This window comes from Struthio camelus, chromosome 12 (genome assembly GCF_040807025.1).
Source record: "Struthio camelus isolate bStrCam1 chromosome 12, bStrCam1.hap1, whole genome shotgun sequence".
In the NCBI taxonomy this organism is placed as follows: Eukaryota; Metazoa; Chordata; class Aves; order Struthioniformes; family Struthionidae; genus Struthio; species Struthio camelus.
This window is the reverse complement of record NC_090953.1, coordinates 17,665,028-17,690,309: the sequence shown is the minus strand read 5'-3', so window position 1 is coordinate 17,690,309 and position 25,282 is coordinate 17,665,028. Positions and strand designations below refer to the sequence as shown.

Here is a 25,282-nt window from a genome sequence, read left to right as displayed (position 1 = left end):
GGAACATAGAAAGCTTTCATCTTAACACTTAACTTCTGATGATGATTTATGTTTAAACAACAGCATTTTGAACAATATGAGAACAGCATGACCATCTTAATTAAAATGCTCTTAAAGAGGCAGACTGACAGCAAAGCAAACAGAAAAACAGAGACCTTCAGGCAGGAAAATGGCAGCGGATCGCAGGAGCGAATGAACTTCTTTAGAATAAATTTTCCCCTGCATCAGAACAACTATCTGGAGATTTCCAGCATGCTGATCACAACAGTTACTATGCATGAAATGCATTTCATACATGTATATGTTCTCTTACACAACCAAATGATTTACCAAAACGTAATGGATTTGTTGAAATGGGTGATGAGGAACTTGCAGCTGTAGCTTTTCTGCCTGGGACTCTTAGGACACTCATATCTTTTGATGATCTAGACTTTAGAGTGACTAAATCAACTACAATGAGTTTATAGATCATTCAGATGTGGTGACTCAGACTCTTAAAGTTTCAGAAATACCTGAAACAACATCAAGTTCTAAACTTCAATCTTACAGTTCTCCATTCACCTCAAAGTTGTCCCTTATGTAGCAAGATGGAGAACAAAAGCTTGAAAGCATCATAAAATTCAAACCCTCATGAGATTAAACTCAAAGACCAAGAGGGGAAAAGGGTTTATATATATTTTTTCAAAACTCACCATTTGTAGCCAGATGTTTGTTGTTAATACTTGATTCTTTTCATCCTAGGAGGAAGGAGAAGGATAGGAGGAAGACAAAAACAAACCACAGTTCAGTATCGTACGCTAAAGATGGCACCAGTCAATATATTTGACTGTTATGAAATAGTTTTGCTAGTGTACCTTTTAAAACAAAGAGAACCATTGCTTCTCCCTCACTGCGACAGAAGTTTGCACAGGTACTTTTTAGTGTATTTCATATTGCCACAATCAGTCAAATCATCTCCTGAGGGTATCCCTCTGCCAGGCTCTTCCCTGGGGATCCTTCTTTAATAAGGCATCTCAAAGGCAAAACAGATTATACTACAGTTTGCCTGTTTCACCTTCATTTAGGAGCAGCCCTCTCACTAAACCTTACATGCTAGACAGATGCAGATAATAGAAACAGTATGAACAAGGGAAGTGTGACTAAGCACAGATGACGTGTTGAGGCCATACTGAGCAGCTTCTATCAGGCAGGCGGCACCGCTGCTCTCAGTGGAACTCCGCGTCAAAGTGTGGTATCACAGCTTCACCGGAAACCTGTTGTCAGGGCAAAACATTATTATTCTGCCTGGGAAACTCACAATTTGAAGGCCTTCCCCCTTGCCTCCTGTGACTACTTGATGTAAGCTGAGGTGACAGAATTGGCATTTTAATGCTGCAGTTAATTAGGAAGATTAATTCTTCACTTCTCAGACACAGGAAAATGTTGGCGACCTCATTTCTCTGGAGGTACCAGCAATTACTCATCCCTCAAACCATATCAATATCCACTCAGGTTGTGTGAAGCTAAAGGAATACGCTCTATACTGTCATTATTGTGCGCTTTCTGAGCTGAATGCAAAATACCTGCCCCAGCACACAGCTCTCCACTGCCAAAGTCCGCCAGCCAGAGCTTCACTTGCAGTCTAAAGAAGTGTCATAGCAAGTTTCAGTCACCTGTATAGCATGGACTGCCAGAGTAGCTCATGTGTTGACACCCTTAAACTTAAATCTGTCACCCTGGAATTTAAAATTTTGTTCCTACCTCCCTCCCAAAATGTCCAGAAAAGGTTTAATCACATTTTATACAAAAAGCTTTCTTTAAAAGACAAATATTCTTTTTTTGCTGCTGTTTGGTGCACTTCTAAGTGAACAGAAGTACTGAGAGACCTTTAATTGAACCCATATCAGGGCAGCACAATAGTCAAAAGTTACCTAGCATGTAAAACCAAATACAGCTGCCAGAGACAACGGTATTTTAGAAGCAACTGGAGCCTTTTGAAGAACAGCATTAGTAAAAGGTACGCTAGTGTTACTAGACTGTGTGTGATCACAACTAAATCTACAACATGAGACAAATAAAAAAAGGTACGTAGGCAAAGATTGGTACAGTGCATGAAGAAAGTCTACCCTCAATTGCATGTTCCTACCATCCTTTAAAATAAAATAAAATAAAATAAAATATATAGGGAAGCATAGATGAGAGCCAGTGATTCAGCACTTCTCTTTATTTTCTGCCTAATCACCTCCTTGAATGTTACTTTTTCACCAGATCTACCTAAGTGAGCAACTCGTTTAAATGGCTTCCTGGAGAAACAGGTCTCATTAACCCTTTAGTACTAAGATTACCTTATTTTGCTGCATCAAAGTGCTGATGGCACTGCTGAACATGTCAGCCAGTGCAAGGAGTAATTGATCTGCAGTAGCAGCTGTCATTCTCCAGCCACGCAAACATGAATGTTGCAGCCATGCCACATTTGATGCCGCTCTCAGCACCCTGCATATGTTGTTAGAGCACAACAAAACTAATTTGCACAGGATCTTTATTTCATAAATGAATGAAGAAGCAACGTGTAAGAGATCATGGACACCACCATGAAGTGAACAAGTGTTGCAAATTAAGGATATGTAAAACGTGTATGTGCTTTTGTTCATTGTAGCCATTTTTGAGTCAGATGCAAATCCCACCAATGATAACTTATCATTAAAAGCTCCGTGGCGTTCTCCCGAGGGCCTGAGTGCTGTCCCAGCTGAATGTGCCAAGTTCCCGTGACACAACGTCTTGCCTAGTACACCTGGAGGAAGGCGAGAGTGCGACTGCTGTGTGACTCTCTGCAGGGCAGGGGATAGGTGTGTGACTTTGCACAGGTGTAAGCCACTACACAAAGGCGCAGAGCCATTCAGAATCCATTACGCTGTGGAAAACTTGTTTCCGAACTGTTAGCTGAGTGGCTTATACTCCTGCACTGCTAAACTCTGAGTTAGACTGACATTTGCTCCTGGACTGTTCTCTCTCTGCCCAGAAATGGCTCCAGCCCTAGGTCAGTGATGTTGTAAAAGTTCCCTTTTGAGTAGCAGCAGAGGAGCATTGAATCCAGTGTGCCGCTGGCAGGACAACTCCGCCGCCTGCCGCACCAGCAGCCCGCCGGACGCGGGGCAGAGGCGGCTCAGGTGCGTCGGCAGGAGACCGGGCGTAGTCAGGGGCACTGATCCAGCCACTGAAAGCCAGGAGTTATTCTCTGTGGTGACTCTGCACTCTAGCCCAGCTCAAAGAGGGTATCTTGAGAGTACTAACTCAAAAATAACTCTTGCAGTGAAGAAAAGCCCTTAATGAAGATGAAACATGCTGTTTTCCTGGTGTTTCTTTCAGTTATTTTAAACATTTAGAGCCTGAAAGAGTATATTTGAACAAAATAGCTCCCATTTGGATCACTATATTTAAGGTTCCATCAGTGTTTGAACCATAAATCCCATCACTGCTCCTCAGCTATAAAATCTTTGCTGCATGCTGAGGCTTAGTTTATAGTGTTTTTCCCAGGAGAAGATGACTTATAAAATTTTAGCCATTATTGGCTTGGCTCTCCCCATCACTAGAGGCAAGATTCTGATTTTAGAAGTTTTGTTCCTTTCTGCACTCGCAAGCGAAGCTGGTGAATGGTGGGGCAGGAGATGTTCTTCAGCATTTCTCCTGGCTAGGGGCATCTTTTGGACACTGTTTTGAAAGCTTTACAGCAAACCGCAGTAATGTTTTTCACCAGAGCTATGTAGTACTGCCCCTTAATGTGTCTGGAGGGCTTGAAATGCTTCATAGAACTTCACCAATTTTTTGTCACTTTACAGTATTTTGTAAATGCTTACAAAAAAGTGCTGGACACAAAAGCAAGGCAGCTCCTATTACAAATTACTTCTAATATAAAGGGAAGAAGAAAAAGGACTTCATGATATAGCCTGAGGTGCTGGGAAAAACAGCCAGAAAAGGAGGCCAGTACCTAGATGATGGAGTTGGAGCTGGTGTGTTTGTTTTCCCATGCCAGCTACTTGCGGACAGTTGCTGTTCAGATAGTGTGGGTCGAGCTGCTCAGCTAAGTGAGGAGGCAGGATTCGCTGAGGCAGGGGAAAGGCTGCTGCAGGGTGGGAGGCTGCCTCTGCCTGCCTAATTCATAGCCCTGGTCATGATCGGTCACTGCAGAAAGCAAATTGCTGCTGGACTGATTATCATGTAATTTTATGGCTGTGTAATTTATGAAGGGCAGGTAGCTGACATGAGGGAGACTTGACTGGTCCTTCCTTCATTTTTGAAGGCAGAGGTATCAAAAATTTCTCTAACTTTTGGAAGAAAATCACACTGTTTCCACTCTACCAGTTCCCATGTCTGGTTTTGCCTATCCTTGAACCTTAAACAATCTGTCAGACTGATCACCCTTGGAAACCCCTTAACAGACTCCTATATTACCTTATCCTTACCCTATCTTCAACAAAATACATAAAAGAATATGCTTTCAAAGGGATGACAGTACACCTAGTATCCACAGTAGAAAAGCTATGCAGCAAAAAGCAAGGGGAAAAAGAAGTGAAGTAAGTCTGCATGCCCACAGACTGGCATATAGGCAGTGGCATGTGGCACCTAGAAAGAAAAGCAAATGACTTACATTTTCCAAATGACTGACATAAAGCAATACCCAGAATAAAATCTGTCAGCAGTTCAAAACTCTTGCAGTAAAAATCCAGCTTTATTCTTTAATTATTTTTACATGTAGAATCCCACCTAAATCACAGAAAAAGTAAGGCCTGGGGAAAGAGAGTTCTGTGCCCAGTGGCAGCAGGGAGGTTAGCCGCAGCGAGGTGCAGCTGTGCCTGCGGTTCTTGGGTGGAGGCGGCTGATGCCCGTAGCGGTTTTCAGACCCATCTTCAGGGAGAAGCCGCTCCGGTCACGCCACCTCTTTGAAAACATAGTGCTAACCACAGGGGCTGTCACTGCGTTCCCTTCCCTCTTGGAGAGAAGACATTAAACATTTATTGAACAAAAGAATCTAGTCTGGTAATAACACAGGCATTTAAAAAAGCATGATTTATTTCCTGCTCTGTAGACTTTTTAATCATTTTTCTAAAACAGGGTAGATAGCATGGAGGAACTGAGACCATGACAAGTAGTGTCTTAAGTAGGAGTGCAAACCACTGGGCTGATGGGAAAGAGAGAGATGATGGAACCGTCAACACCAACCATGTCAGTTTTCTGATTTTTCCACAAGCCCTTCTAGACCAAAACTTTTCAACCAAATTCAGTCCAAGTTTGCAGACTGCTTCCAGATGACTGAAGCTACATTTTTTTCAGAAAATAAACACTTCACAGAAATCTTTTTGCTTGTTATTGCTCATGCGCTGGGGTCTGCTCAGCTCCTTCTGTCTTATTCTACAGGCACGCTCCGCATTTATGTCTCTCAGGGCCACAACAGACACTGCATTTCTGGACACAGAGGGAGGCAACGTGCCTGTTCATCATTAAAATGCTCCTTTGCAGGCACCTTGGGCCTGAGGAGGAAGAGAATTTATATTCACTGGCATATCCTACACAAAGAAAGCCTCTTTCCTCCTCCCACCCTCATCTTCCTCCTAGGCAATGCTGGTCCCTCTTCTTAGCCATTATCTGCAAGGCCCCTAATAAAATGCACATTCAGAAGAGACAGGCATTTTCTCCCCCACAGCCCAGCTAGATTCTCCGCTCTTGAGTTTATGGACACTAATGTTAGGCTGTGCTTTCATGCTCGCCTTCAGTAAGGAGTAGCACCGCTTCCTAGTGGGGAAATCTCCGAAGGCCCTGTGCCTTCTAAGGAAAGGCAGAGGGAATGTCTCTCTCTCCTATTGCTTTCTAGAAAACTAGCTTTGCAGACTTTTTCTTTGTACCCTTTTCCTACTACTTATGGTAAAGAAAAGGAGGCAGAACCGGGCACATTCAACCTGTTCTCTGGTAAGAACACTGGAGCTAAAGCCTTGTTTTAATCTTGTCCTCCTACAGCAGCTGCATAAAGGATAAAAGAGATTCTTTCTCCTGCATTTCAGTATTAGTGTTTATTTAGGTGTGATTTTTCACTTGTTTTCTTTAATGACTGCTAATTTTATATTTTAGTTATGCACAGTGGCGTAGCTAGATGGATAGCTTAGATGCAAAAAGGTCACCATCACATGTGGCTCAAAAAAGTCCTAAGCAGTTGGTCATTAGTGGTTGGAAAGTATATGAGGAAATTATCACTAATGCCTGATAATCACTATTATTATCAGGCATTATCAGGAAATTATAACTAATGCCTTCCCCTGCTCTTACGCCATTTCCTAGGCCTGTACTACAAACCACTATCAGAAACATAATATTAAACTTAGATGGACTTTTGATCAGACATAACGCGCATTCTTACTATATTCTACTGGCAAGGATAGGGAATTTTTTCAAACATTTTTCACAGGATCATATGTTGGAATTATATCACTAAGTCTATTAAAAGTACAGAACTGGAGACTTTTGAAAGTCCTTCCCACCCTTCAGGAACAGTAATTCCAGCACACACTATAATCCATACAAAATTTATATATTATGCTCTAAACATATGTAAAAATTTGCAGCAATGTAAAACCTCAGTATTTGCACAGTGACTGTTAGTACTTGGAGCTTGATGTGGGATTGAATTCACCTGGTGTTAGCTATTTTAAAGTTAGGCACTTTGTTTACTCTAGTAATCTAGATTGCCTCAGATGTCAATGGAGTAGGATAGGCACTTGACTGTAGGGAATGATTTATATATTTATACATTTCATGCCTCAAATTTTGGATGATGTGAATTGCCTTCTGGACATATCTGTGTGTCTCCACTGAACAAAAAAAAAAAGCCTGCACAACCAGTTTAGACAAAGTAGCCAAAACTCAGGCAACAACAGGTAGCTGAAGTTAATAGCAACCTTAGTTACGTTCTAAGTATGTTTTATTGGATGACAAGCTTAAAAAATGCCCAAAGCAATATTTTGCAGTGTCACATCCAAGGAATTAGAAATTTCTGAATTTTGTGCTCCCAAAGTTTTCCAAAAAGGGCTGTGCTGCAGTGGAATTCAAACCTAGTATAAGCTGCTAAATTATCCTTAAGTCTAAATTAGCTAGACCTCATGGAGATTTATTCCCCACCTTATTTTAATGTGAAATGGTCACATTTCCTAAATGCTTTTTTAGTAAAGATATTTTCTAAAAGCTTTTTTTCTTTAGTGCATCCAGTTAATCTGCCTTCCTTCTGTAGAAGCACTTCTGTTACCTTGTCAGATCACATTAGTCTTCTAAAGCTTCAAACATCACTAGGAAAATCTTCTCATCAGCAGTCTTTGACTTCACAGTTGAAGGGTAATTCATGTAACGTTTATGTACAAATTCAGTTAATATAACTTGGCTTAAAGCCTTAACTCTGCATGATTTGGCATAGTAGTGGCATACTGCATAACTCTTAAGGTTAGCTAAACATAAATGAGCAGACTGCATCAAAGTAAGCAGCAGAGCTCCTCCGCATGGCAGTGCGGTTAAGTTCTCACCCCATGGTTTCAGAGCAAGGCTATTGAGCGTTTTATGGCTGAACTCTATAAGGCTTTAGAGACACACCTTGCTTTCAGGCTTCTTTAAGGCCTCTTTGAACTGGACTTCAGTTACTGTGAACCTTAATAAAAGAGTTTGTGGAAACATGTTAAGACATTGCTCATTATAGCAAAAATGACAGGTTCCTGATGGATAGCTGATAGCAAGCCTGAAGTGAATTGCTGTAGGCTGAAAGCAACAACTGCTGGCACCCACTGGGAGACTGTGCAGCCTCTTCCTGTAGAGATTTTCACTTTTGTTTGCTGGCATGTTGTCCTGTCAAAACCAGAAGGTTCATCAGCTCTTATCTCATTGTCTCAGCACTTGCTCATTAAACATTCTCAGCATCTTCTAATCCACAAGGTCAAATTACTAGAACCTAATGAATCTTTTTCCCCACCTTATTTAAAACGTTGGTATGTTTAATTCATAGGGATTTTTTTCTTAACACAGCTTGGGGTTTTCTTCCTCCCTTTTTAGGGTCATGCACTGAGCTCACTAAACTGTATAAAGTGAAAGGGCCTGAATTAATTCTGTGTCAACATGGGGGACTCTTGCACGCTGAAATTATCCTGTCTTCGTGCGCTGAGGTTATGCCTAAACTTTTGTATTAAAGCCTAGCGTGGCTCATGGCTTCTTAGTGGTGTAGGCAAAATTGAATTTTGCTATCTTGAGGATGACAATAAAAACCAGTTACTCAGAAGAGCCATCCTGATGCTTCTGCTGAGCCACAGAAATGAAAATGCTGCTGCTTGCCAAGGAGTCCTCCACCCCAGCGCTGGGCCTGTGTTGTTGAGGGCAGTGGCTGCAGCAAGTCTAGCTCTGGAGGAGTGGGCTGGAGGGAGCAGAGTCAGGCTGCCCCAAATGGGGGCGTATTTATTACCCTCCATGCGCAAGGCATCACCTATGTTGCCTCTGCCAAAAGGCAAGATTAATTAAAATGCAAGTCTGGATGGAATTAAGGAATGTTTGGTTTTGCATAGGAATAAAAAGCCACACAGAGAACTGGCATATGAAACAGGTTTTTAGGCAACATAAAGGTGAAAAGAAAGGCTGTGTACAGGATTTGTCAGATGAAAGCGAGATTTGAATCTCACCTACCCAGCTGACTTCCCTTTCTCCACAAAAGGAATGGGTAAGTGAATTTACCCTTCCCTTTTTCAGTAGTGATAGGCTTTTTTATCATACTAAAACATGTCGGGTTCAGCTTGCAGCACATATTTCCAGTTATGCAGCAAATGCTGTATAGATGGACATTAGCCATGCATAAATAATATTCCTTGGTACAGCATGTGACACTCAAGAGCAGAAACAGGCCACAGAATGTTTCTGATTTCTTGAAGAAGGGCTGCAAAAAGTGCAAAATAACTCAGTAAAAAGTTAAGCGTAGAGATTATTAAAGTTTTACTGTATCGCTGCATTTTTCTCTCGGCCACTTCAAACTTAAACATACGCTTATATTTGGTGTTCTGACTTTTGCCATCTCAGTTACATTTTTATAAAGTACAGGTTCAACATTCCTGTTAAAACTGAGCTCTGTGACATCTGTGACACAATCTTAGAGTGGTGCAACCTAGTGCTCGTATGGAGCACTCCCAAAAAATCACAGCTGCTGTTGCAAACTAACAGGGCTAAAGGTGACGTGTTTTGCTGCACAGCGTAGTCTGCACCGGCTGTCAGCTCTGCAGGGGCTGCGGGCCAGCACTTGCCTGGGGCCGGCGCCCTTTCCCTCAGCTGCTCAGTTGCCCTAACTCTGTTGGGTCCTGACAGCCTGCTGAAAGCTGGTCTTTATTGGTTATTTTACACTCAGCCACTCTACAGTGCTAATGACCTTAGTGAAAGTTGAAGGCATTTAGGACATCACCTCTTCTTCTCTTGCACATTACACTTTAATGCCAAATTCAGCCCTGAGGCTCCTTCATTGCTAGCATGATACTTGACTCAGTGACTTTTACACCTTTCAGCTCAAACTCACTCTTGCTCTGTCAGACCTTTATGGATAAAATATTACAGCCGTGCTCAGGGAGTTAGCTAAATGTCTTGTGTAACATTAATGCGAGTTTTGCAGTTAAATCCTTGAAATCCAGCCTGCAAATGTCTTCCTTACTGTGTCTGCTTCTTATTCTTTCATTTAATTTCTTTTAGCTTTTTTTAATCAAAGAATTAAAATCTGAAAGCAAACCAAAAAATATATGTAGTTAAAGTGAAAATTGAAAAGGAGATTTCTTTTCTATTCAACTCTTAGTGACCCCACATTTTATTGTAAGGCATACGTGTGGATGGCATATGACTAGCCGTTCAGGCTCTCTAAACGCTAAAGCTATTCATAAAACAGGAAACTGCCAGGTTTTTGCAACACTTGTTTAAAGTTGCATAGTGTAAGTGGGATATCTATTTTTAAAAATAAAGAATTTTTTCCTTAGAACTAAAAGTGATCTATCTGTTAACAGAAAAACATAATTTTTAAACTTGCACACAGATGCATGAATTTTTTCCCTGGGCACGTGCAGGAGGCAGTGCCTGCCACCCAAAGAGGAGCCACCACAGTACCTGGGCTATTCCCTGTCCTGTTAGATGGAACCAGCTTCCTCTATTCTTTTCACTATCAGTGCAGCCACTGAGGAAGTTTCATTTCCCCCGACTCTGCCTGCAATGCAGTTAAAATAAGCAGCAGTTTCCCTGCAGAAAACACACTCTGCACTGAACTAATCACTGCCCTTTACAAAACCGTAGAAAAGAAAAAACATAACAAGGCTCTCCGGAATACCATTAGCATGTGAAAGTTTCCCAGGAACCTTAGAAAAATATCAAAAGGCATTGCATGTGCTGCAAAAGGATTTATGTTGAATTCCCAGCTGAACTCTGATGACATTGGCTAAGACGATTAAAGACAAAAAGAATGCAAAAAATGCTTCCTTTTGTTGTATTCTGGCTACATAAGACCAGGAGAGGAGGAGACATGGTCATGGCAACTGAACAGGCCCGACCTCTTGAAATACAAGAAGAAGCTATGAATATACTTGTGTGTGTTAAATTATCAAAACACATCAAAACTTCTGGAGCGATTACAGCTTTTGAGGAATGAGAGCCTCTTGTGTTGTGAAAAAAAGAGTGCTTTCTTGGAGACTGTGAAAAGCTAATTAGTTCTCAGTCCAACTCGAGCAAATTGATCAGTCTGACTTAGGCAAATAATTCTGTCATACAAGATTTCATCATGAGAGGGATAAAGAGAGTGGCAATTTAGTCACACAGTATTTTGCTGAAGAATGTCAAAATTGGGATGACTCAAAGTCATGCACTAAAAGTAAATCTCACTCTGGAAAAAAGGAAGCCCAGCAATCAGTAACACATTTGACCAATACAGAAAATGGTTCAACATACTAGCAGATCACTACCCGATTGCTTGACTCTTCAGTGAACTAGGAGCATATCTGTCATGAGAGCTGCCTAGCAGTAGCAAGAGACTCTTATTTTAACTGCCCAAAATTGTCTCTGAGGCTCTTTATTAAGAGATCTTGCAGCTGATTATTGGCACTAGAACAATCCAAGTGTAGGGAGCACCTGGGAGCTGTTGTGTTCTAAGTGGTGAATTTAAAGACCAAGCAGGGTAAAACGGCTTTAATCACATTCTGCTCGTCTTCATGACCTTGATGTCAAATGGGCCAGCACAGACAGCTTTATAACATTTACCTAAGGGACAAAGAAAATGATTAAGAGGGACTTAGAAGCAAAGCCAGCCCAATTCTTGTTTCAAAAACCAGAATCACCGTCAAAACATAGCATGTATAAAACTAGTCCAGCTTCTCATGTAAGGAGAAACAAAGATGGAGAGGATGGATGGATGGAGAGAGGGAAACTGGAAAATAAAGTAGGTTTGTCTATGACTACTATGATAAACAAAGAGGATTGGATCAAATATGTCGGTCTATACTAGAAACTTATATCTAATAACAAGTATGACTTGGTTTTGGAGATTTACCTCTTATATCAAATGATGGCAGTGTTGCAGCAGAATGCCACGTGAGCCCCTTAAGACTTCATCTTTGAGTAATGACCATCTTGAGGAGCCAAACCCAGGAACAGACATAATTTTGCTAGGATTGCCCAAGTCAGAAGTCTCTGCAGATGTGCTCCCGACTGGGGAAAGTGGAGTTTCAACACTGGAGATGACCCTGACTGGCACAGAGAGCTACCACTATACCTTTTATTTCTTAAGAAGGCTGAGTTTGGACTGTAAATTAAAAGAGGAGCAAGGCAGTGAATGGCAGTTCTGGGATTAACTAGAATACTTAGAGTTATATGAGGAAAAAAAACAGCCTTTCCCTGCAGGGAGGCCCCCACCCGCCGCTTTCAGTTGTGATGCAGTGAGTAAAGTTTATTGGAGTGCTCTCAATCTCCAGCCAGAAACAGTGCAGAGCAAATCTTTTGGCATGTTCCCAACACAACCTGCTGTCCTAAGCACTTTCCATAATCTTGAAGGTTAGAGAACGGGAGTAGCAATCCCAGGTGCAGTGACAGATTAGTTCCTCTACTTGCTATTTGCAAAGTGTACAGGCTGATGACTGGTGTGTATATTGGCCTACTTTTATCAACACATTCATAAATATTTGTAGGATAAGGGCCACGTTACGCCATGAAGTTTCCTGGGTGAGACAGGTGGGATTAAGGTCTGACTGTGTAATCTCATTCTGTTTATTTATTGTTCTCTTTTTGTTTTATAACCAGGACCTACATTCAGTGACTCCTTTGTCTGGCCATATTTAGTAGAACTGTTTCTCGTAGAAACAAAGGAATGGGCCACGCTTAATAGAAATAATTCCGATTAAACCACACATTCCAGCCCAAGCGCCCTCTCTTTAGCAGGCAGTGCTCCGTGGCAGCCAAGAGGCTACCTTGCTATTACTTCTATTCTGTCCAGCTTCTCACCTTCAAAGTGTGACCTATCTTTGTAAATGCTCATGAGATCAGAGTATAATGTTTAAATTTCCAGCTGTGGAAGATCGTATTTCAAAGCAGTGTCTACTTAAGTCATCTTTGAAATGTACACATCCAGGCTGGCCTATATGCATCTCGCTCCAATTCCATTTTCTTTATTAACCGGGCTGCGGAATAAAATGGGGCCAGCAGTACTTGATACTAGCAAGCTAGTTGTCTGTACTGAGTCTAACTTCTGCGTATTACACCCATGGCACTTGGTACTATTTGTAGAGCATTTTTCTGTCTTGACAGTTTGTAAGGGTGTTCCTTCCATCAGGAATGTGTGAAATTGTTCAGACTAGTTACTTTTTTTGTTAATGAATCATTGTACATGTGATTAAATTGAATAGAAAACCAAGGAACGCTTTAATAAGTAACTTTGTAAATCTTCCTTCTAACCTACAAGCATATTATTTTCTGAAAATTACACACAGGGAAAAGGAGATGGTAGCCTGGCTACAAATAACAGTGCAAAAGTGCCAAATAAGTACTTTACATTACTGCAACAAAATTATTACATACCATTACAGATTTCAACACTGCTGTAAATATCCTCACTAGTGCAGCCTTTGCACTCAGTTATATAGCTCCACGTGTAGCAGCTTAGGCTGCCAAACGTGCTGACATGACTTCCAGATGTTTGCATGTAGTTAACAAGGACAAGCAGAAGAGTCAGGCTGAGGAACACAGCAGAAATAAGGCAAAGTGCTGCCACAAATGGAAACAACCATCTGTTATGGGGTGTAGGGGGTCCTGGGACAGTGTATTCAAAGCTGTGAGCTTTAATCATGGTGAAGCCTGTTATGGTGAGCTTTTGATTTCATGCAGTGGAAAAAGCAGTAAGATGGTCTGCAAGTCAGGGGCCACAGTGGTATAGAAAGAGCGTCCAGCAGGGAATAGGAGAGGAGGAAAGGAAAGCTGCTGGCGTGAGCGATGGAAAGATGCCCTGTGCACTAGGCTAGCAATGGTTCTGGCCTACATTTAACAGTTGATCCAGACATACTTAATACACAGTTTGCTAAGAACATTCCCACAGTAAAAAAATCAGTCTTAGTGACTGTACTGCTTGACCTATGCGTAAGTCTAAAAAAATGGGGATTTTTCAGTATGTGTTCTACATAAGCATTCAAGCCTGAAGTTGCCCTGTCCTACTGTACTGCGCAGGTGCATAAGGAGGAGAGAAACAAAAGAGTGAAGAAGTCAACTTAAGTACAACAGAGAGTATACTTCTGATTTTAGTTCAAGTACTGTGAAAGCCTTAAAGGTGTCTAGAGTTAAAATGATGCTGATTTTTTATTAATGCATTCTTTGCTGCCTGGGGTAGGAGTGGATACTCATTTTGCTGCCCGTGGACATCTTAATATTTTATTTAAAATAAAAACAAGGAAAAAAGCTCAATATTTGAAATTTATCCGGGTTAACATTGAGTTTGAAGTGTGAGATGAGGATTCTGATTGCTTTGTTTAACATTAATTAAAGGTAAAATTGTGAGTTTTTTTTTTTTATTTTCAAATAGTGCCATATGTGCGCTACCTATTTTGCAAGTCTGTGCAAGTCTTTGTCCGCACAAATCTTGCACAGCAGCCAAGCTGCTGGGAAAACAGCACGGAAGACCCAGCTTAAGCCTGGACAGAGGGTCTGTGCAAGGAGCCTCCTTGAAACATGGGCATGGGTTTCCATTCCAGATATACCTGGGCAAGCTCTGATAGCCCTTCGTGCCATTGACTGTAATAGGGCTTTCTCCTGGCAATGGACCTGAAGCATATTTTCACCTAGCTTCACAGAAAAGAAGTGGAGATTATAAATATGTGTAACAGCTACATGATGTACCGTTTCTGCTACCATGGTGACATAACTGTAATAGTAGTCATTTTATTTTTATTTTTCAATACATCATTGTTAACAAGAGGCTGTATTTAGATTTGAACACATTCATCTTTGCAAAGACAAGCAGGAACAAGGCTTACTAAATGAGCAGAGTATTGCATAGCTAATAACATACTTCAGCTTATCTTGTGTGAAAAAGATTCTTTAAAAGCAAGAGAGGGAGGTTGCATTTGATCTACTTGTTTTTTGAATTCCTGTGATTCGTTGTAGGTTTCACTTAGTTTGATTTTAAAATTGAGCATAGAGCTAAAAGTGCAGTTACATTTATTGCAAGCATGCAAAGTAATAACTGTGTTCGGTCACTGTTTACAAAGAAATCTTGATTTAATTGTATTCCATGGCAGACTCACTGAGAGGATTGAACCCTGAGTTAGTGTTAAATACTGGCTGTAAGTGTTGATTATTGTTGCCAGTCTGACACAGATAGGCATTTCTAGCATCTAACACGTGCGGTTCTGGCAAGTACAGGCCATTCCACAAACTGAGAGGGAAGAGGAGCCCTCCCAGCCCCCTTCTCCAGGGGGAGTTTAAACACGAGAGGGAGTCAGAGCCTGTGGACTTGATGTATTTGCACAGAGGTCAGCTGCAAAACATAAAACGTTGAAAGGCCAGGTTGTTTCACCCTGATGTAACGATCAACCAGGATAGCATTATATCGAAGGAGCTGGCTGAATTTTTATTCTTGCTTATCAACTTTGTCACAACTTTCTCCTCACAGTATTCGTAAGTGATACGGAAATATTGATACAGCATTCATATTTAACAAGCAAAAATAGAAGGAAAGCAGGTGATTTCTTCAAGGAGGGAAGAGAGTGCTCATGGAAAAGCGAGGCACTGAACACAGAGCTGCCTCTTCCTAGCTCATCAACAGAGACTCTTCCCCTGCCTTAATGTGATCAGAGTCCTGAGCTCTAGCATGAGCCAGCTCTCGGCAGTACTCTATCCTATTTTTATAAATAACAGCAGTAGAAATTTCCGCACCTGACCAGAGCGTGTTGTCCATGTTTTGGCATCATTTCACATGCAGAAACATTGGGGAACACCAGAGCCCCAGAGATAGATGTATCTGACCAGGACATAGCCATAAGGAATGTCTCTGTCCACTACAAATGGACACTAAGGCCAACTCCAGAGCACCATAGTCCTGTCCTGTCTCCGACTTCCCAGGTGTAGGCAAATTAAGCAGGAAGGACTAGCTCCAAAATTCCTATAATATGTAATATGTAATTCCTAAACCAGTTTTCTAGGTGTCTCAGAGTCTGTTCAAACTATAGTACGGCACAGAAACATCACTGTGGCAATTTAAAATAACCTTGGGGAAAAGCATACTACAAAACACATTGCTTATCCTGTTGAATGTCTCTGCAGCTCTTGAGAGAGAAACGCACAAAGTATTGTAAACACGTCCTACTCACACAGCAAGAGAGGGTGAGGCAGCGCTACAAAAATCCTACTTATTCCTCACTACGTCCTCAGAAAAGGGGATGCAGCCCTCTTTTGCTGAGTCTTCGTTTTCAAGTGTCCCTAAAAATCCATACAGTCCCCACTTCTTTCTTGCATCTATACAGAGTCACTGAAAAAGATCCTGAGAAAACATGAACTTGGCCAGGAGGAATAAGTTGATGGAAATCAACTGTATGTGTCTGTTGCTTCTCAAATGCGAGGGGTGTCATTACTGAAATGTCAGCACACCTACACAGTCCTGCAGGCTGCTGTTTGCAGCAACACAAAAGAGCAAACTCTTTCCTATGAAAAGAACATTTCTAGCTGGTGGGGTTGGAGATGGAGCAAGCACTTGAAAACCCAATAAAAATGCTTATTTGTAGTTCCTTAGCTCGGCAAGTGGTTCAGCCAAACTTAACCATTGCTTATTATTCTTTCTGTCTTCATTCTTGCATTTAGTACCATTGGTGCTGCAGGGTGAAAGGCCTGCTTCTTGCCTCCCAAATGCAACTGCGTAGTTATCAAGAGTAATGAGGGGGATGCCAACCACAGAAATATCCTCATTCTCACAGCTGAACACGGAGAACAAGCCAATAAAAGTCCCAAGGAGTCATGCTGTTTAAATAAACAAGTGCATTGGTCCACAACTCTGCCCGTGGTTATCGATCGGCTTCCCTTAGTTAGTTTGCTCCATTAAGAGGATTACATCAGCAATAAGGAGACACGTGATTGTGGGCCATGCGAATCTGGTTTTGCATCACTACCAGAGTATTTTGGAGAGATGAACTGGCTACATTTCATACTCTTAGGTTGCTGCCAGTGAAGTGCTTTATGCTTGTGCTCGTAGCGCTCCCCAGTATAGCTGTTGTTCAAGCCAAAGCGTCAACGGTCTTTCCTCTTTACAAATCAAAATCTGGTTTCAGTTAACAGTCATGACTGTGCGAGCATAAATGAAGTTTGAATCTGAATGTAACTGAAATTTTCTTTTTCTCTAGCTATTGATAGGAAATAATCTATTTTGACTTTTAATAAATTAAAAGTAAAAATAAATTGGTTAACACATTAAAGAGTATTTAAATACTTAAAATTTTAAATTAATTGTAAAAGGTTTCTTTTTTTATATAAATGCTTGTACATATATGGTCCCTCTGTCAACCCGTTGCTGTATCTTCTTTCCCTTTTTTTTCTTTTTTCTTTTTTTTAACTCAGATATATTTAGTTTAGAAACAGTTGGATTGTTTAATAGTCTGTTCAGGCAAACATGGTGAGGAGTTCAGGAGAAAATGAAGAATTCAACTCAGTATCATCTAAATTTGAAGCAATTAACATTTGAATGTTTCTATGTTAATACACTGTTCATAGATAGAAAAGTGCTTGCTTGCAGTCCGTTGACCATCCTTTGTTCCAGTGCTGCACAGACCGAGGGTACAGAGCTGCAGTGAAACAGCTCAGAGCTGGGATACCCCCGACTCGCACGCGGCCCTTGAGGACTAGCACCAAAATGTTACTCGAGGGCCCCGGGGACGGTGCTGGAGGCTGGGTGCACGGTTTCAGCAGCAGCCGCTGGCTCCCCCGCTGTCCTCTCGGGCTGCCTGAAGCACCTTCAGCACCTTGCCGCTGTGCTATGGGCCTGCACGGGTCATGGCACCGGAGGGGCAGAGGCCGGGGGCGGGGGGGGAAGGGGGGGTGTGTGCTGTGGCTTGCTTACCCCCACATAGCTCATCCAGCCCGCACCATCTTCCCATAGCACCTCAAGGAGCCTTCCCAGAAAAGAAACAGGTCCAGCAGGGCCACCTGCATCTGGACTCTTTCCTCAGTGTGCCCTGACAGCGCACTCGGAGGCAAATCAAATCCAGGAAGAACCAAGTCAACTCACACCTGTACACAAAGCAGGTTTTCCCAAGAAGCACCAGATTTATAGAGCATGTAATTAGCGTGTGCATGCACAAAAGCTACAGCGCCCGAGCAGCCAGCCTGTACTGCACATAGGCAGTTCATCTGCTCATGGCCTGACTCTGACCATCTCTGACCAAGCCCGCAGGTCTCGCAGGAGACTGGAAGCAGGTTAAGTAGTTTAACCAGTAAAAAAGGTTTGACAACGTTGATCTAATACATTACTTGTACTTTATGGAGCCAATCAGTGTAGCTCCGCTATCTGAGGAGAGAAACATTGCAAAAGACAAATATGGAGCCTTTAAACATTTCATATAAACTTCCACAGCCTGTAACAAGCTCATCCACATCGGTCAAAACAAAATCTACAAATGAGGATTAAGCAATGACTTGATGTATTGTCTAGTACTTGAATATGACATAGAAATATTTTCATTTTAACTGTAAATACTGTCTTTTAACAAAGAGAAGAACAACTCTGAAAATGACAGGGAGCATATTCATTTCAATCCCCAAACTTCTGGGAATGAAAATCCATCCATAAGAACAAGTACTAGTTAGTCAGGATCTGACTCTCAAAAATTATGTCAAGTGATGTAATTTTACTTTATTAGCTGATTACTAAGGACTAGTAATAAATACTGCATGGTCCGAATTTACCAATTTTGTTGTTTTTGTCAGCGGTCCTGTGTAAAATGTGAACGCTTTATGTTCCTGTGCTCTACTGCAATCCGTCATCACAGAATCTATTTTCTAGGACCTTAATCATTTTCCACAGTAAGGCTGCAAACCTCCTTCATCAAAAGCAGTATGTTATTAGATGTCCACTCACAAAAAGATGTGTTAGCTGTTACCCTTTTTTTGGTTAATGAAGCATCCGTACCTACATGGTTAGAAAACAAAGATGTAGGTACTGTGATCTTATGATAGCTGCTAATTAAGAGGGTGAGAAAAGTGTTAAGGAAACTAATTTGCTTTACTCGTAAAAAGGTGCACTGATCTGGATTACAATTCCAAGGTGGCTTAAGTGCGGGACTTCTCATGTGGAACTAGAAAATAGAAAGAGTCCTGATGTTCGCATACAGTGAACATCTCCAGTGCCCTCCAGTTTATTATTATTATTTCTTATAGAATTTACTCAGTCTTTTTTTCCTTTGTGCAAACTGTTTTAAATTAGTTTAAATTCATTGTTTTCCATTCTATCCTACAGAATATAGATTCTTTGTTTAAAATCTCTTTCTTGATATAACACTGCTTGAGAAGGGTAGGTAAGAGAAAGATGCTGAAGAAAAAAAATATTAGTCATAAAAGTCAGAAATTATGAATTAAAAAAATTTAGATGCAGAAGAAAATAGATAAATAAGGGTTGCATTTTCTCTTAATAAATCAGTACGGGAAAGGTGTTGTTTGCTTACTTAAAGATATCAGTTTTCAGAATATTTTAGACGATGTTATTTGAAAAGTTCTGTTTGTGTTTCATGGGGAAGCAGAAAGCTTTTTCTGTTGTAATCCAGTAACTTTCATGGGTATTAAATCAATTAAAAATATTGGAAGACATATCCCAGCACTGCTCTGCTCTTCTAAACTCTAAAGAATAAAACATAGTAGTATGGGAAATGGCTGCAAGATGAAAGCAAGAGTATTTCCTCCCTTCAGGAGAATAAAGACTGAGCAGCAGAGCAAGAGGCTGGGAGATACTGTTTTCTAATGTACACAAATGAATGCTAAAAATTAAAAGAACAATGCAGATGTGATGAGCTTCTCTTAAAGCAGCTGTTTCCAAAGAGGCTGTTGAGGCTTGATAAACAGCTTAGGAACTTCTTTAGTGCCCTTTCTCAATGACAGACTTGTTGATTTGGTTGTCTTATGCATCTTTCCAGATTTAAATTTCTTTTCCTTTGGGGAGTGGGAAAGTGTTTGTTTGATAGTACATTTATTTACGGAAACTGTTCTGCTTTTCTGAGTGACAGCACCATCTTCTTTTTAAATTTTCAAAATATCTCTCTTTACTGTTTTGTCTGGTGGGTACAGGGTATTAGGTTGAAAATATTTGCTAGTTCTTAGAAGGAAAGGGTTAAATTGAATATGTGAGGTAAGAAAATTCCACTATATTTGGGAAGGGTTTTGTATACTCTCTCTCCTTTCCTATCCGCAAAATGAGAATGGAGTGGAAGAGAATGGGAAAAAGGAATAGGAGCAGCTGGGATTTAGCATGGTTCACTTTGCTGTGCAGGGGATTTGGTAGCTCTTCCCTTGATGGGTCTAACTCCCAACACACCTTTTATCAGCTGACAAGCCAAGTAAGGTGAGTATATAAACTACAGGCAAGCACGAGGGTGCCATGTTTTGTTTCTAGCTCGTTAAACCAGTAATTGTTACCACGAGTAGCTGTCATTCCCACCAGTATTTGTTTCTTGTTGTAATTGAAGAAAACTCATTGGTTTTATGCTGTGAAGCTTAGTTTACTTCATGGTTGGTTTCTTTCTTAGCCTGTAAAGCTGTCTGCCTGTTGGCCTTTAGCCATTTGTGTATCCAACAGCCAACTGTTCATACGGTAGTTAAGGACAGTTATAGCCATTTCAGGAATGTGGGGAAGAGTCTCACTCTTGACTGACCTAGGAGGGCGAGAAGAACCTCTACAGTAAAGCTGCAGTTTGAGTTTGAAGAAAAAACATCTTTTGCTGTTCAACTTATTCCATTAAGAGAACTTTTCTGATGATGTAAGCTAGGCCTCTGTAAGCTGCGTCTGCTCTAGGAGGGTTTGCCCATACAACAATCCTTTTCTGTGTGGTTAAGGCTTAAAAAACAACATGTTAGTTTAACACATGCAGGCCAAATACATAGATATAATGACACCAGTAGTGTATTTTCTTAAAACTGGGGAAAAAATAAGTCTTTTCACAGCCCCGTTTTGTTTCGGCTCAAAACGCCTTGAGCGCTCCCTGTGTTAGTATAGTTCTCAAATGAAATGCATGCAGTAATGCTAACAGTAACAAAACCAACCAAACAAAAAAGTATCTTTTTTTTTCCTGGATATTAGAAAAAAACTAAGCACTTGAGAAGCGTTTCAAAAACACACAGTTATACAAAAGTCCTCTGGGGTGGACCATGTTATCCTGTATCGAAGCCAAAGTTTCTCCAGTGGCTCTAGGAAGCATGTGCTGCAGCAGGAGCTGATTCCCAAGGAGGGAGCTACAGAAGTTGTTCATGTTGAAAATTAAGTCAGTGGGCAGGAAGGGCTTTCCTTGAAGCCGGGTGTAAGGTTCAGCTGAAGCACTGTGTACTGTGCTGAACTCTGCAAAAATACATGAGAGTGCGGGGCTGTGTTCAAGTGTGTTCGAGAGTTCTGTCTGGCCTTGAACAGACTGGCTAAGCTTTCCTGAACACATTGGCATATTGCTGTCAAGAAACGTAAAGAGAAAATAATCTAAGAGGTTGATACAGAAAGTGCAACCACACCTGGAGACTGCAACCTGCAGAAGCTGCTGCAGAAGCCACTAAAGGGTGTGCTGCATGGAAGGAGGAGGGAGTCTGAAGCGCCGTCACACTCCACAGACCATCTGGAGCCAAGAGGGCACAGTGGTTATTTCTGCTCACTCCTCCACGTTCCCTAGCATACGTGCTAGAGACAAATGGAGATTTCAGCCAGCAGGAATAGCTGCAGCAGTAGCCTGGGTGGGGACCATCAGACATGCACAGAGCTTTGAAGCTCCGTCTGTCCCATGGTGTCCTTCATTCTCTTCAGTTCAGCTTCACTCTTTCTTACTTTCCTCTGATCTGCCCTGGCCTCATGATTCTCACTGCCCTACAAATGCCTCTTTGTTTTTCATTTACCTTGACACATCCTAAATGAATCCAACTAGAAGAATCATCATGAAGCTAGTGTATCCCTTATTAACACTGCATTACTTGTTCTTTTTGTATTCTCCTTTGTTTTTACGCTGTTCATATTGTCTTTATTTAGATTGTCCAAAGACATTCTTGCTTACTTGACTATTTAGACTGGCTCTGTGTCAGGAGTTGCCTACTACTGGTGACTGCAGTGCTCCGTGTGAGGAAACCCCATTCCTTCAGAATCTCTGAGCCCACCCATAATAAGCATCATTAATAACAGCAGCATGCCCATCTACAGTCCAAGTGGGATATTAGTGCACTCTGATGTATCAGACCACTGAGACTGGCTTTTAATTCACATGAAAGTTTTGGTCTAATGCTAAACGTGCCCTGCTACGTCCCAGGTATCCATGCAGTACAGCCACAATCTGCATCAAATTTAATGTGCCAGCACCTTTCAAAATTGTTGCACTCTGTATTCTTCCCTCCCCTTCATTCGAAGAAGCATGCTCCATATCGCTTCTGTTCTGCTCGCCGGTATCTCAACTGCCATAGACAGGATGTGACTGGCAGATTTTGCCTGTTGGCTTCAGTGGCACAGACACTGAAAACGACTCACTGATGACTACTACTGCCTACTCTCACTTAAGCAAATACTAACTCTCACACTGGAAATACATATCTTAGTTTTCACCGTAGGTCTAACAAATCTAAGACTTGCAAAAACGTGCAGAGAAGCTATGAGCACTTAAACCTGGGGAGTTCTCTGTATGTGTACTGACCTTTAGATACTAAATGAACAGTGTCTGGATTTTGGCAATCAGCAGCTTGTAAGTGAACAGAAAGCAAGCCAGTTGTCATGAATAATCCCATCAATTTTTTTAGTTTTGTTGCCTCCTGTTTTGCACTGTAAGCCTCTGATGGAAAAATAATGGCATTTTGAGGTTAACTAGCACTTTTAAGTAATTAACCTCTTCAGCTATCTGAATTCAGTAAAAATGAATACTGTATACCTACTTCTATGTCGAATTTGATCACTGCACAGCTATGACAAAACAAAGCTTAAATTACTCATATCTGAACCAAAAAGATCTTACGGTGCCTTTTACAAGGCTGGCAAACACGGCGCAAGAATATCCACTGATACAGCAGCCACCTTTGGTACGGAATAGAACAGTTAAAACGTAAGTGTATGGAATTTAAGAACGCCTTGTCCAAATAAGATGACCAAAAATACAACTTGCATTTTGTCCAGAATCTCCCCCCCCCCACCACCAAATCAGCAGCTCTTTAATGACAACCAGTAATGAGGACCTTTGTTTTACATGTCCTCCCAGAGACAGCACCTTGTATTGGATCTAAGTATAGTTAAGGATTTAAAAGGCAACAAAGTATAAAGTTTGAGCTTTGCTCTGGCTATTGTTTACTGATTAGCCGATTGGGGAATGCTGACCAGAGAGCTCTAGGAAAGACCTAAACTTTAAATTTACTTCTTTTAAAAAGGCAGTCAAAACTTGGCTTTGGCTCTTGAATTACTTGTGCTCCCCAAGATTGCGCAGTCTTCCTTCACAATCGTGTCTCCTTGCTGCAAAGGAAAAATTCCAGCCTTTTAAAGAAATAGCTTCCTGCAAAGTTACAGACTCACCACATCCATGATCTGCATGAGGCTGAGAGTGAAGTAGACAGTGAGTGGTTGGGAATCGTTTGCGACCGGTCGTTCCAGAGGATTGTAGTTTTTCAGCAGTTCCTTATACAGCTTCCTTTGAAATTCTCCTTGCAGGGACTCTTTGAACACAGGAACAGATGAATAATTAGGATTCTACACCAAAAAGTAAAGCTAGAATGTATGCTCTTGTCCTGTTATCAGATATTATGTATCTACTATTTTATATGTCCCATGACTAGAAAAACACCACTGTAATTCACGTGATTCATTAGCTACTCCAGCAAAATCTTATCCCAATTTTATTACCCTTTCTTTTGATCCCCAGTCTGGGAGGGGGACTCCCTCTTTGATCATTTCTGGGCTGGCCAGGAATGGTATAGTCTAAACGCTAATAGTGCCACGGCGGCATAGGCACCTTTGGCCCAGCAGTGAGAAGTGATGAAGAGGACGTACACTGCCGGGATCTGGACCCCTCGCCTAGCACAGCTGCGGCCGGGAGAGGAGCACACAGACACAGCAGAGTGCCTCCGCAAGACACTGGCAGGAAAATGGCTACAGGTTAGGACGAAATCATGCACTCAGGCAGCTTGAGGCTGAGAACTCTTGGGGGAAAGTATTTTCTGCTTTGTTCTCTGCTAGTGCAGCCACAAATAAAATGGGTACCTGGTTCCCACCGAGGATCGGAGGCACTACATTAATACGTACAGTAGTACTCAGGGGTTTCTATCCTCTTACACCTCAGATCCAGGGAGGATTTTTATTCTGCCGTTTTTCTGTGGTGGGAGAAGGAGCAGGTCTGCATGGATGGAGCAGAGTAGACCAGGCACAGAGACAGCTTCAGAATGAGAGGAAATCTGGGTCAGCGTAGGATCAGATCTTCTGGATATGTGGTCTGTTGCTCTCCCCGTTCCAGGCAGACTTTCCTCTTCCCACTTGTTTTCCAGTCCTGAATTGCCCCCACAGAGGAGCCACGGTCCCAGCCCTGCAGCGGCTACAATTCAAGCGCCTGCAGGGACTTTTCTCTCTCCGCCGCATTTGCTCTGTCCAGCTCCCGGTGCCGGAAAGCCCGCGGAGCGGCGGCGCGATGCGGGCAGAGGACGAAGGAGCGGCGAGCCCCCCCCCCCCCCCCCCCCCGCGCCGCGGGGCCGCCGGGCGGCTGCCCCGGCCCCTGCCCCGGCCCCGGCCCCTGCCCCGGCCCCGGCCCCGCCGCCGCCTCCGCCGCTCCCCGGGGTCACTCACCGCGGGCGAGCGCCGCCGCCAGCAGCCACACCGCCAGCCCCCGGAGGCCCATCGCGGCCGCCGCAGCAGCACCTCTCCCCGCCGAGCCGGGCCCAGCCCCGAACCGCCCAGGCGGGGCCGAGCCGCGGACCGCGGCCGCGGACAAGCCGCCGCCGGCCCCGGGGACCTGTCGCAGCTCGGCCCCTGGCTGCGCCGCGCCGCGCCGGAGCTCGCCCTAGGGGGCTGCCAGCCCAGGCAGAGCACGGGGATGGTAACGGCCGCCGCCGCCGCCTCCTCCTCCTCCTCCTCCTCCTCCTTCTCCTCCTCCTCCCCCTCCTCCTCCTCCTCCTCCTCCTCCCCCCTCCTCCTCCCCCCTCTCCACGTGATGGATTTCCCTCCTTTCCCTAATCCTTGCGGATCCCCGGCCGGAGGCGGGATTGGAGCCGCCCGCTGGCGGCCGCTGCGGCCGCCGGAGCGCTGGGCAGAGCAGTCCCGGCTTATGGGCAGGGGAGCGGGGCAGCCCCGGCCGCCGCCCGGGGCTCCTGCGCCGCCCGCCCCCGCCGCGGGCTGCCGGCCGGGCCCTCTCCTCCGGGCCTGTCCCAGAGCCCGGCCCGCGGGGTGCACTCACGAAGTGCGGGGACTTCTCCGGGACGGGGAAGGGGGCCGGCCCGGCCCGGCCCTCCAGCTCCTCGCAGGGCAGGGAGCCGTTTCAGGTACCTGGAGGAGGCGGGCTGGCCCCTGGTTAGCCGGAAAGACAAAGGGCATCAGCTTCCCCAGGAGCTCAAA

General features: G+C 43.0%; 1 protein-coding gene across 10 annotated transcripts in view; it reads right to left on the bottom strand.

Annotated features, from left to right (window-relative positions):
- CHRFAM7A (CHRNA7 (exons 5-10) and FAM7A (exons A-E) fusion) overlaps window positions 1-24,661 on the bottom strand; it is a 49,287-nt gene extending 24,626 nt beyond the window's left edge. For 3 of the 10 annotated variants that reach the window (XR_011143791.1, XM_068958855.1, XM_068958857.1), the window contains exons 1-3: window positions 24,518-24,661; window positions 23,258-23,397; window positions 693-737 (exon numbers count right to left, since the gene is read on the bottom strand). Coding sequence is in view for 9 of the 10 variants with exons in the window: in XM_068958855.1 (XP_068814956.1) it covers window positions 693-737; window positions 23,258-23,397; window positions 24,518-24,569 (237 nt within the window). In the remaining variant the exon portion in view is untranslated. Of the gene's footprint in view, window positions 1-692; window positions 738-854; window positions 1,831-23,257; window positions 23,398-23,941; window positions 24,384-24,517 lie in introns of those variants that run through there. The other 7 variants (XM_068958858.1, XM_068958859.1, XM_009681467.2 and 4 more) reach the window with 7 other exon arrangements.
- Window positions 24,662-25,282: the final 621 nt, after the last annotated feature.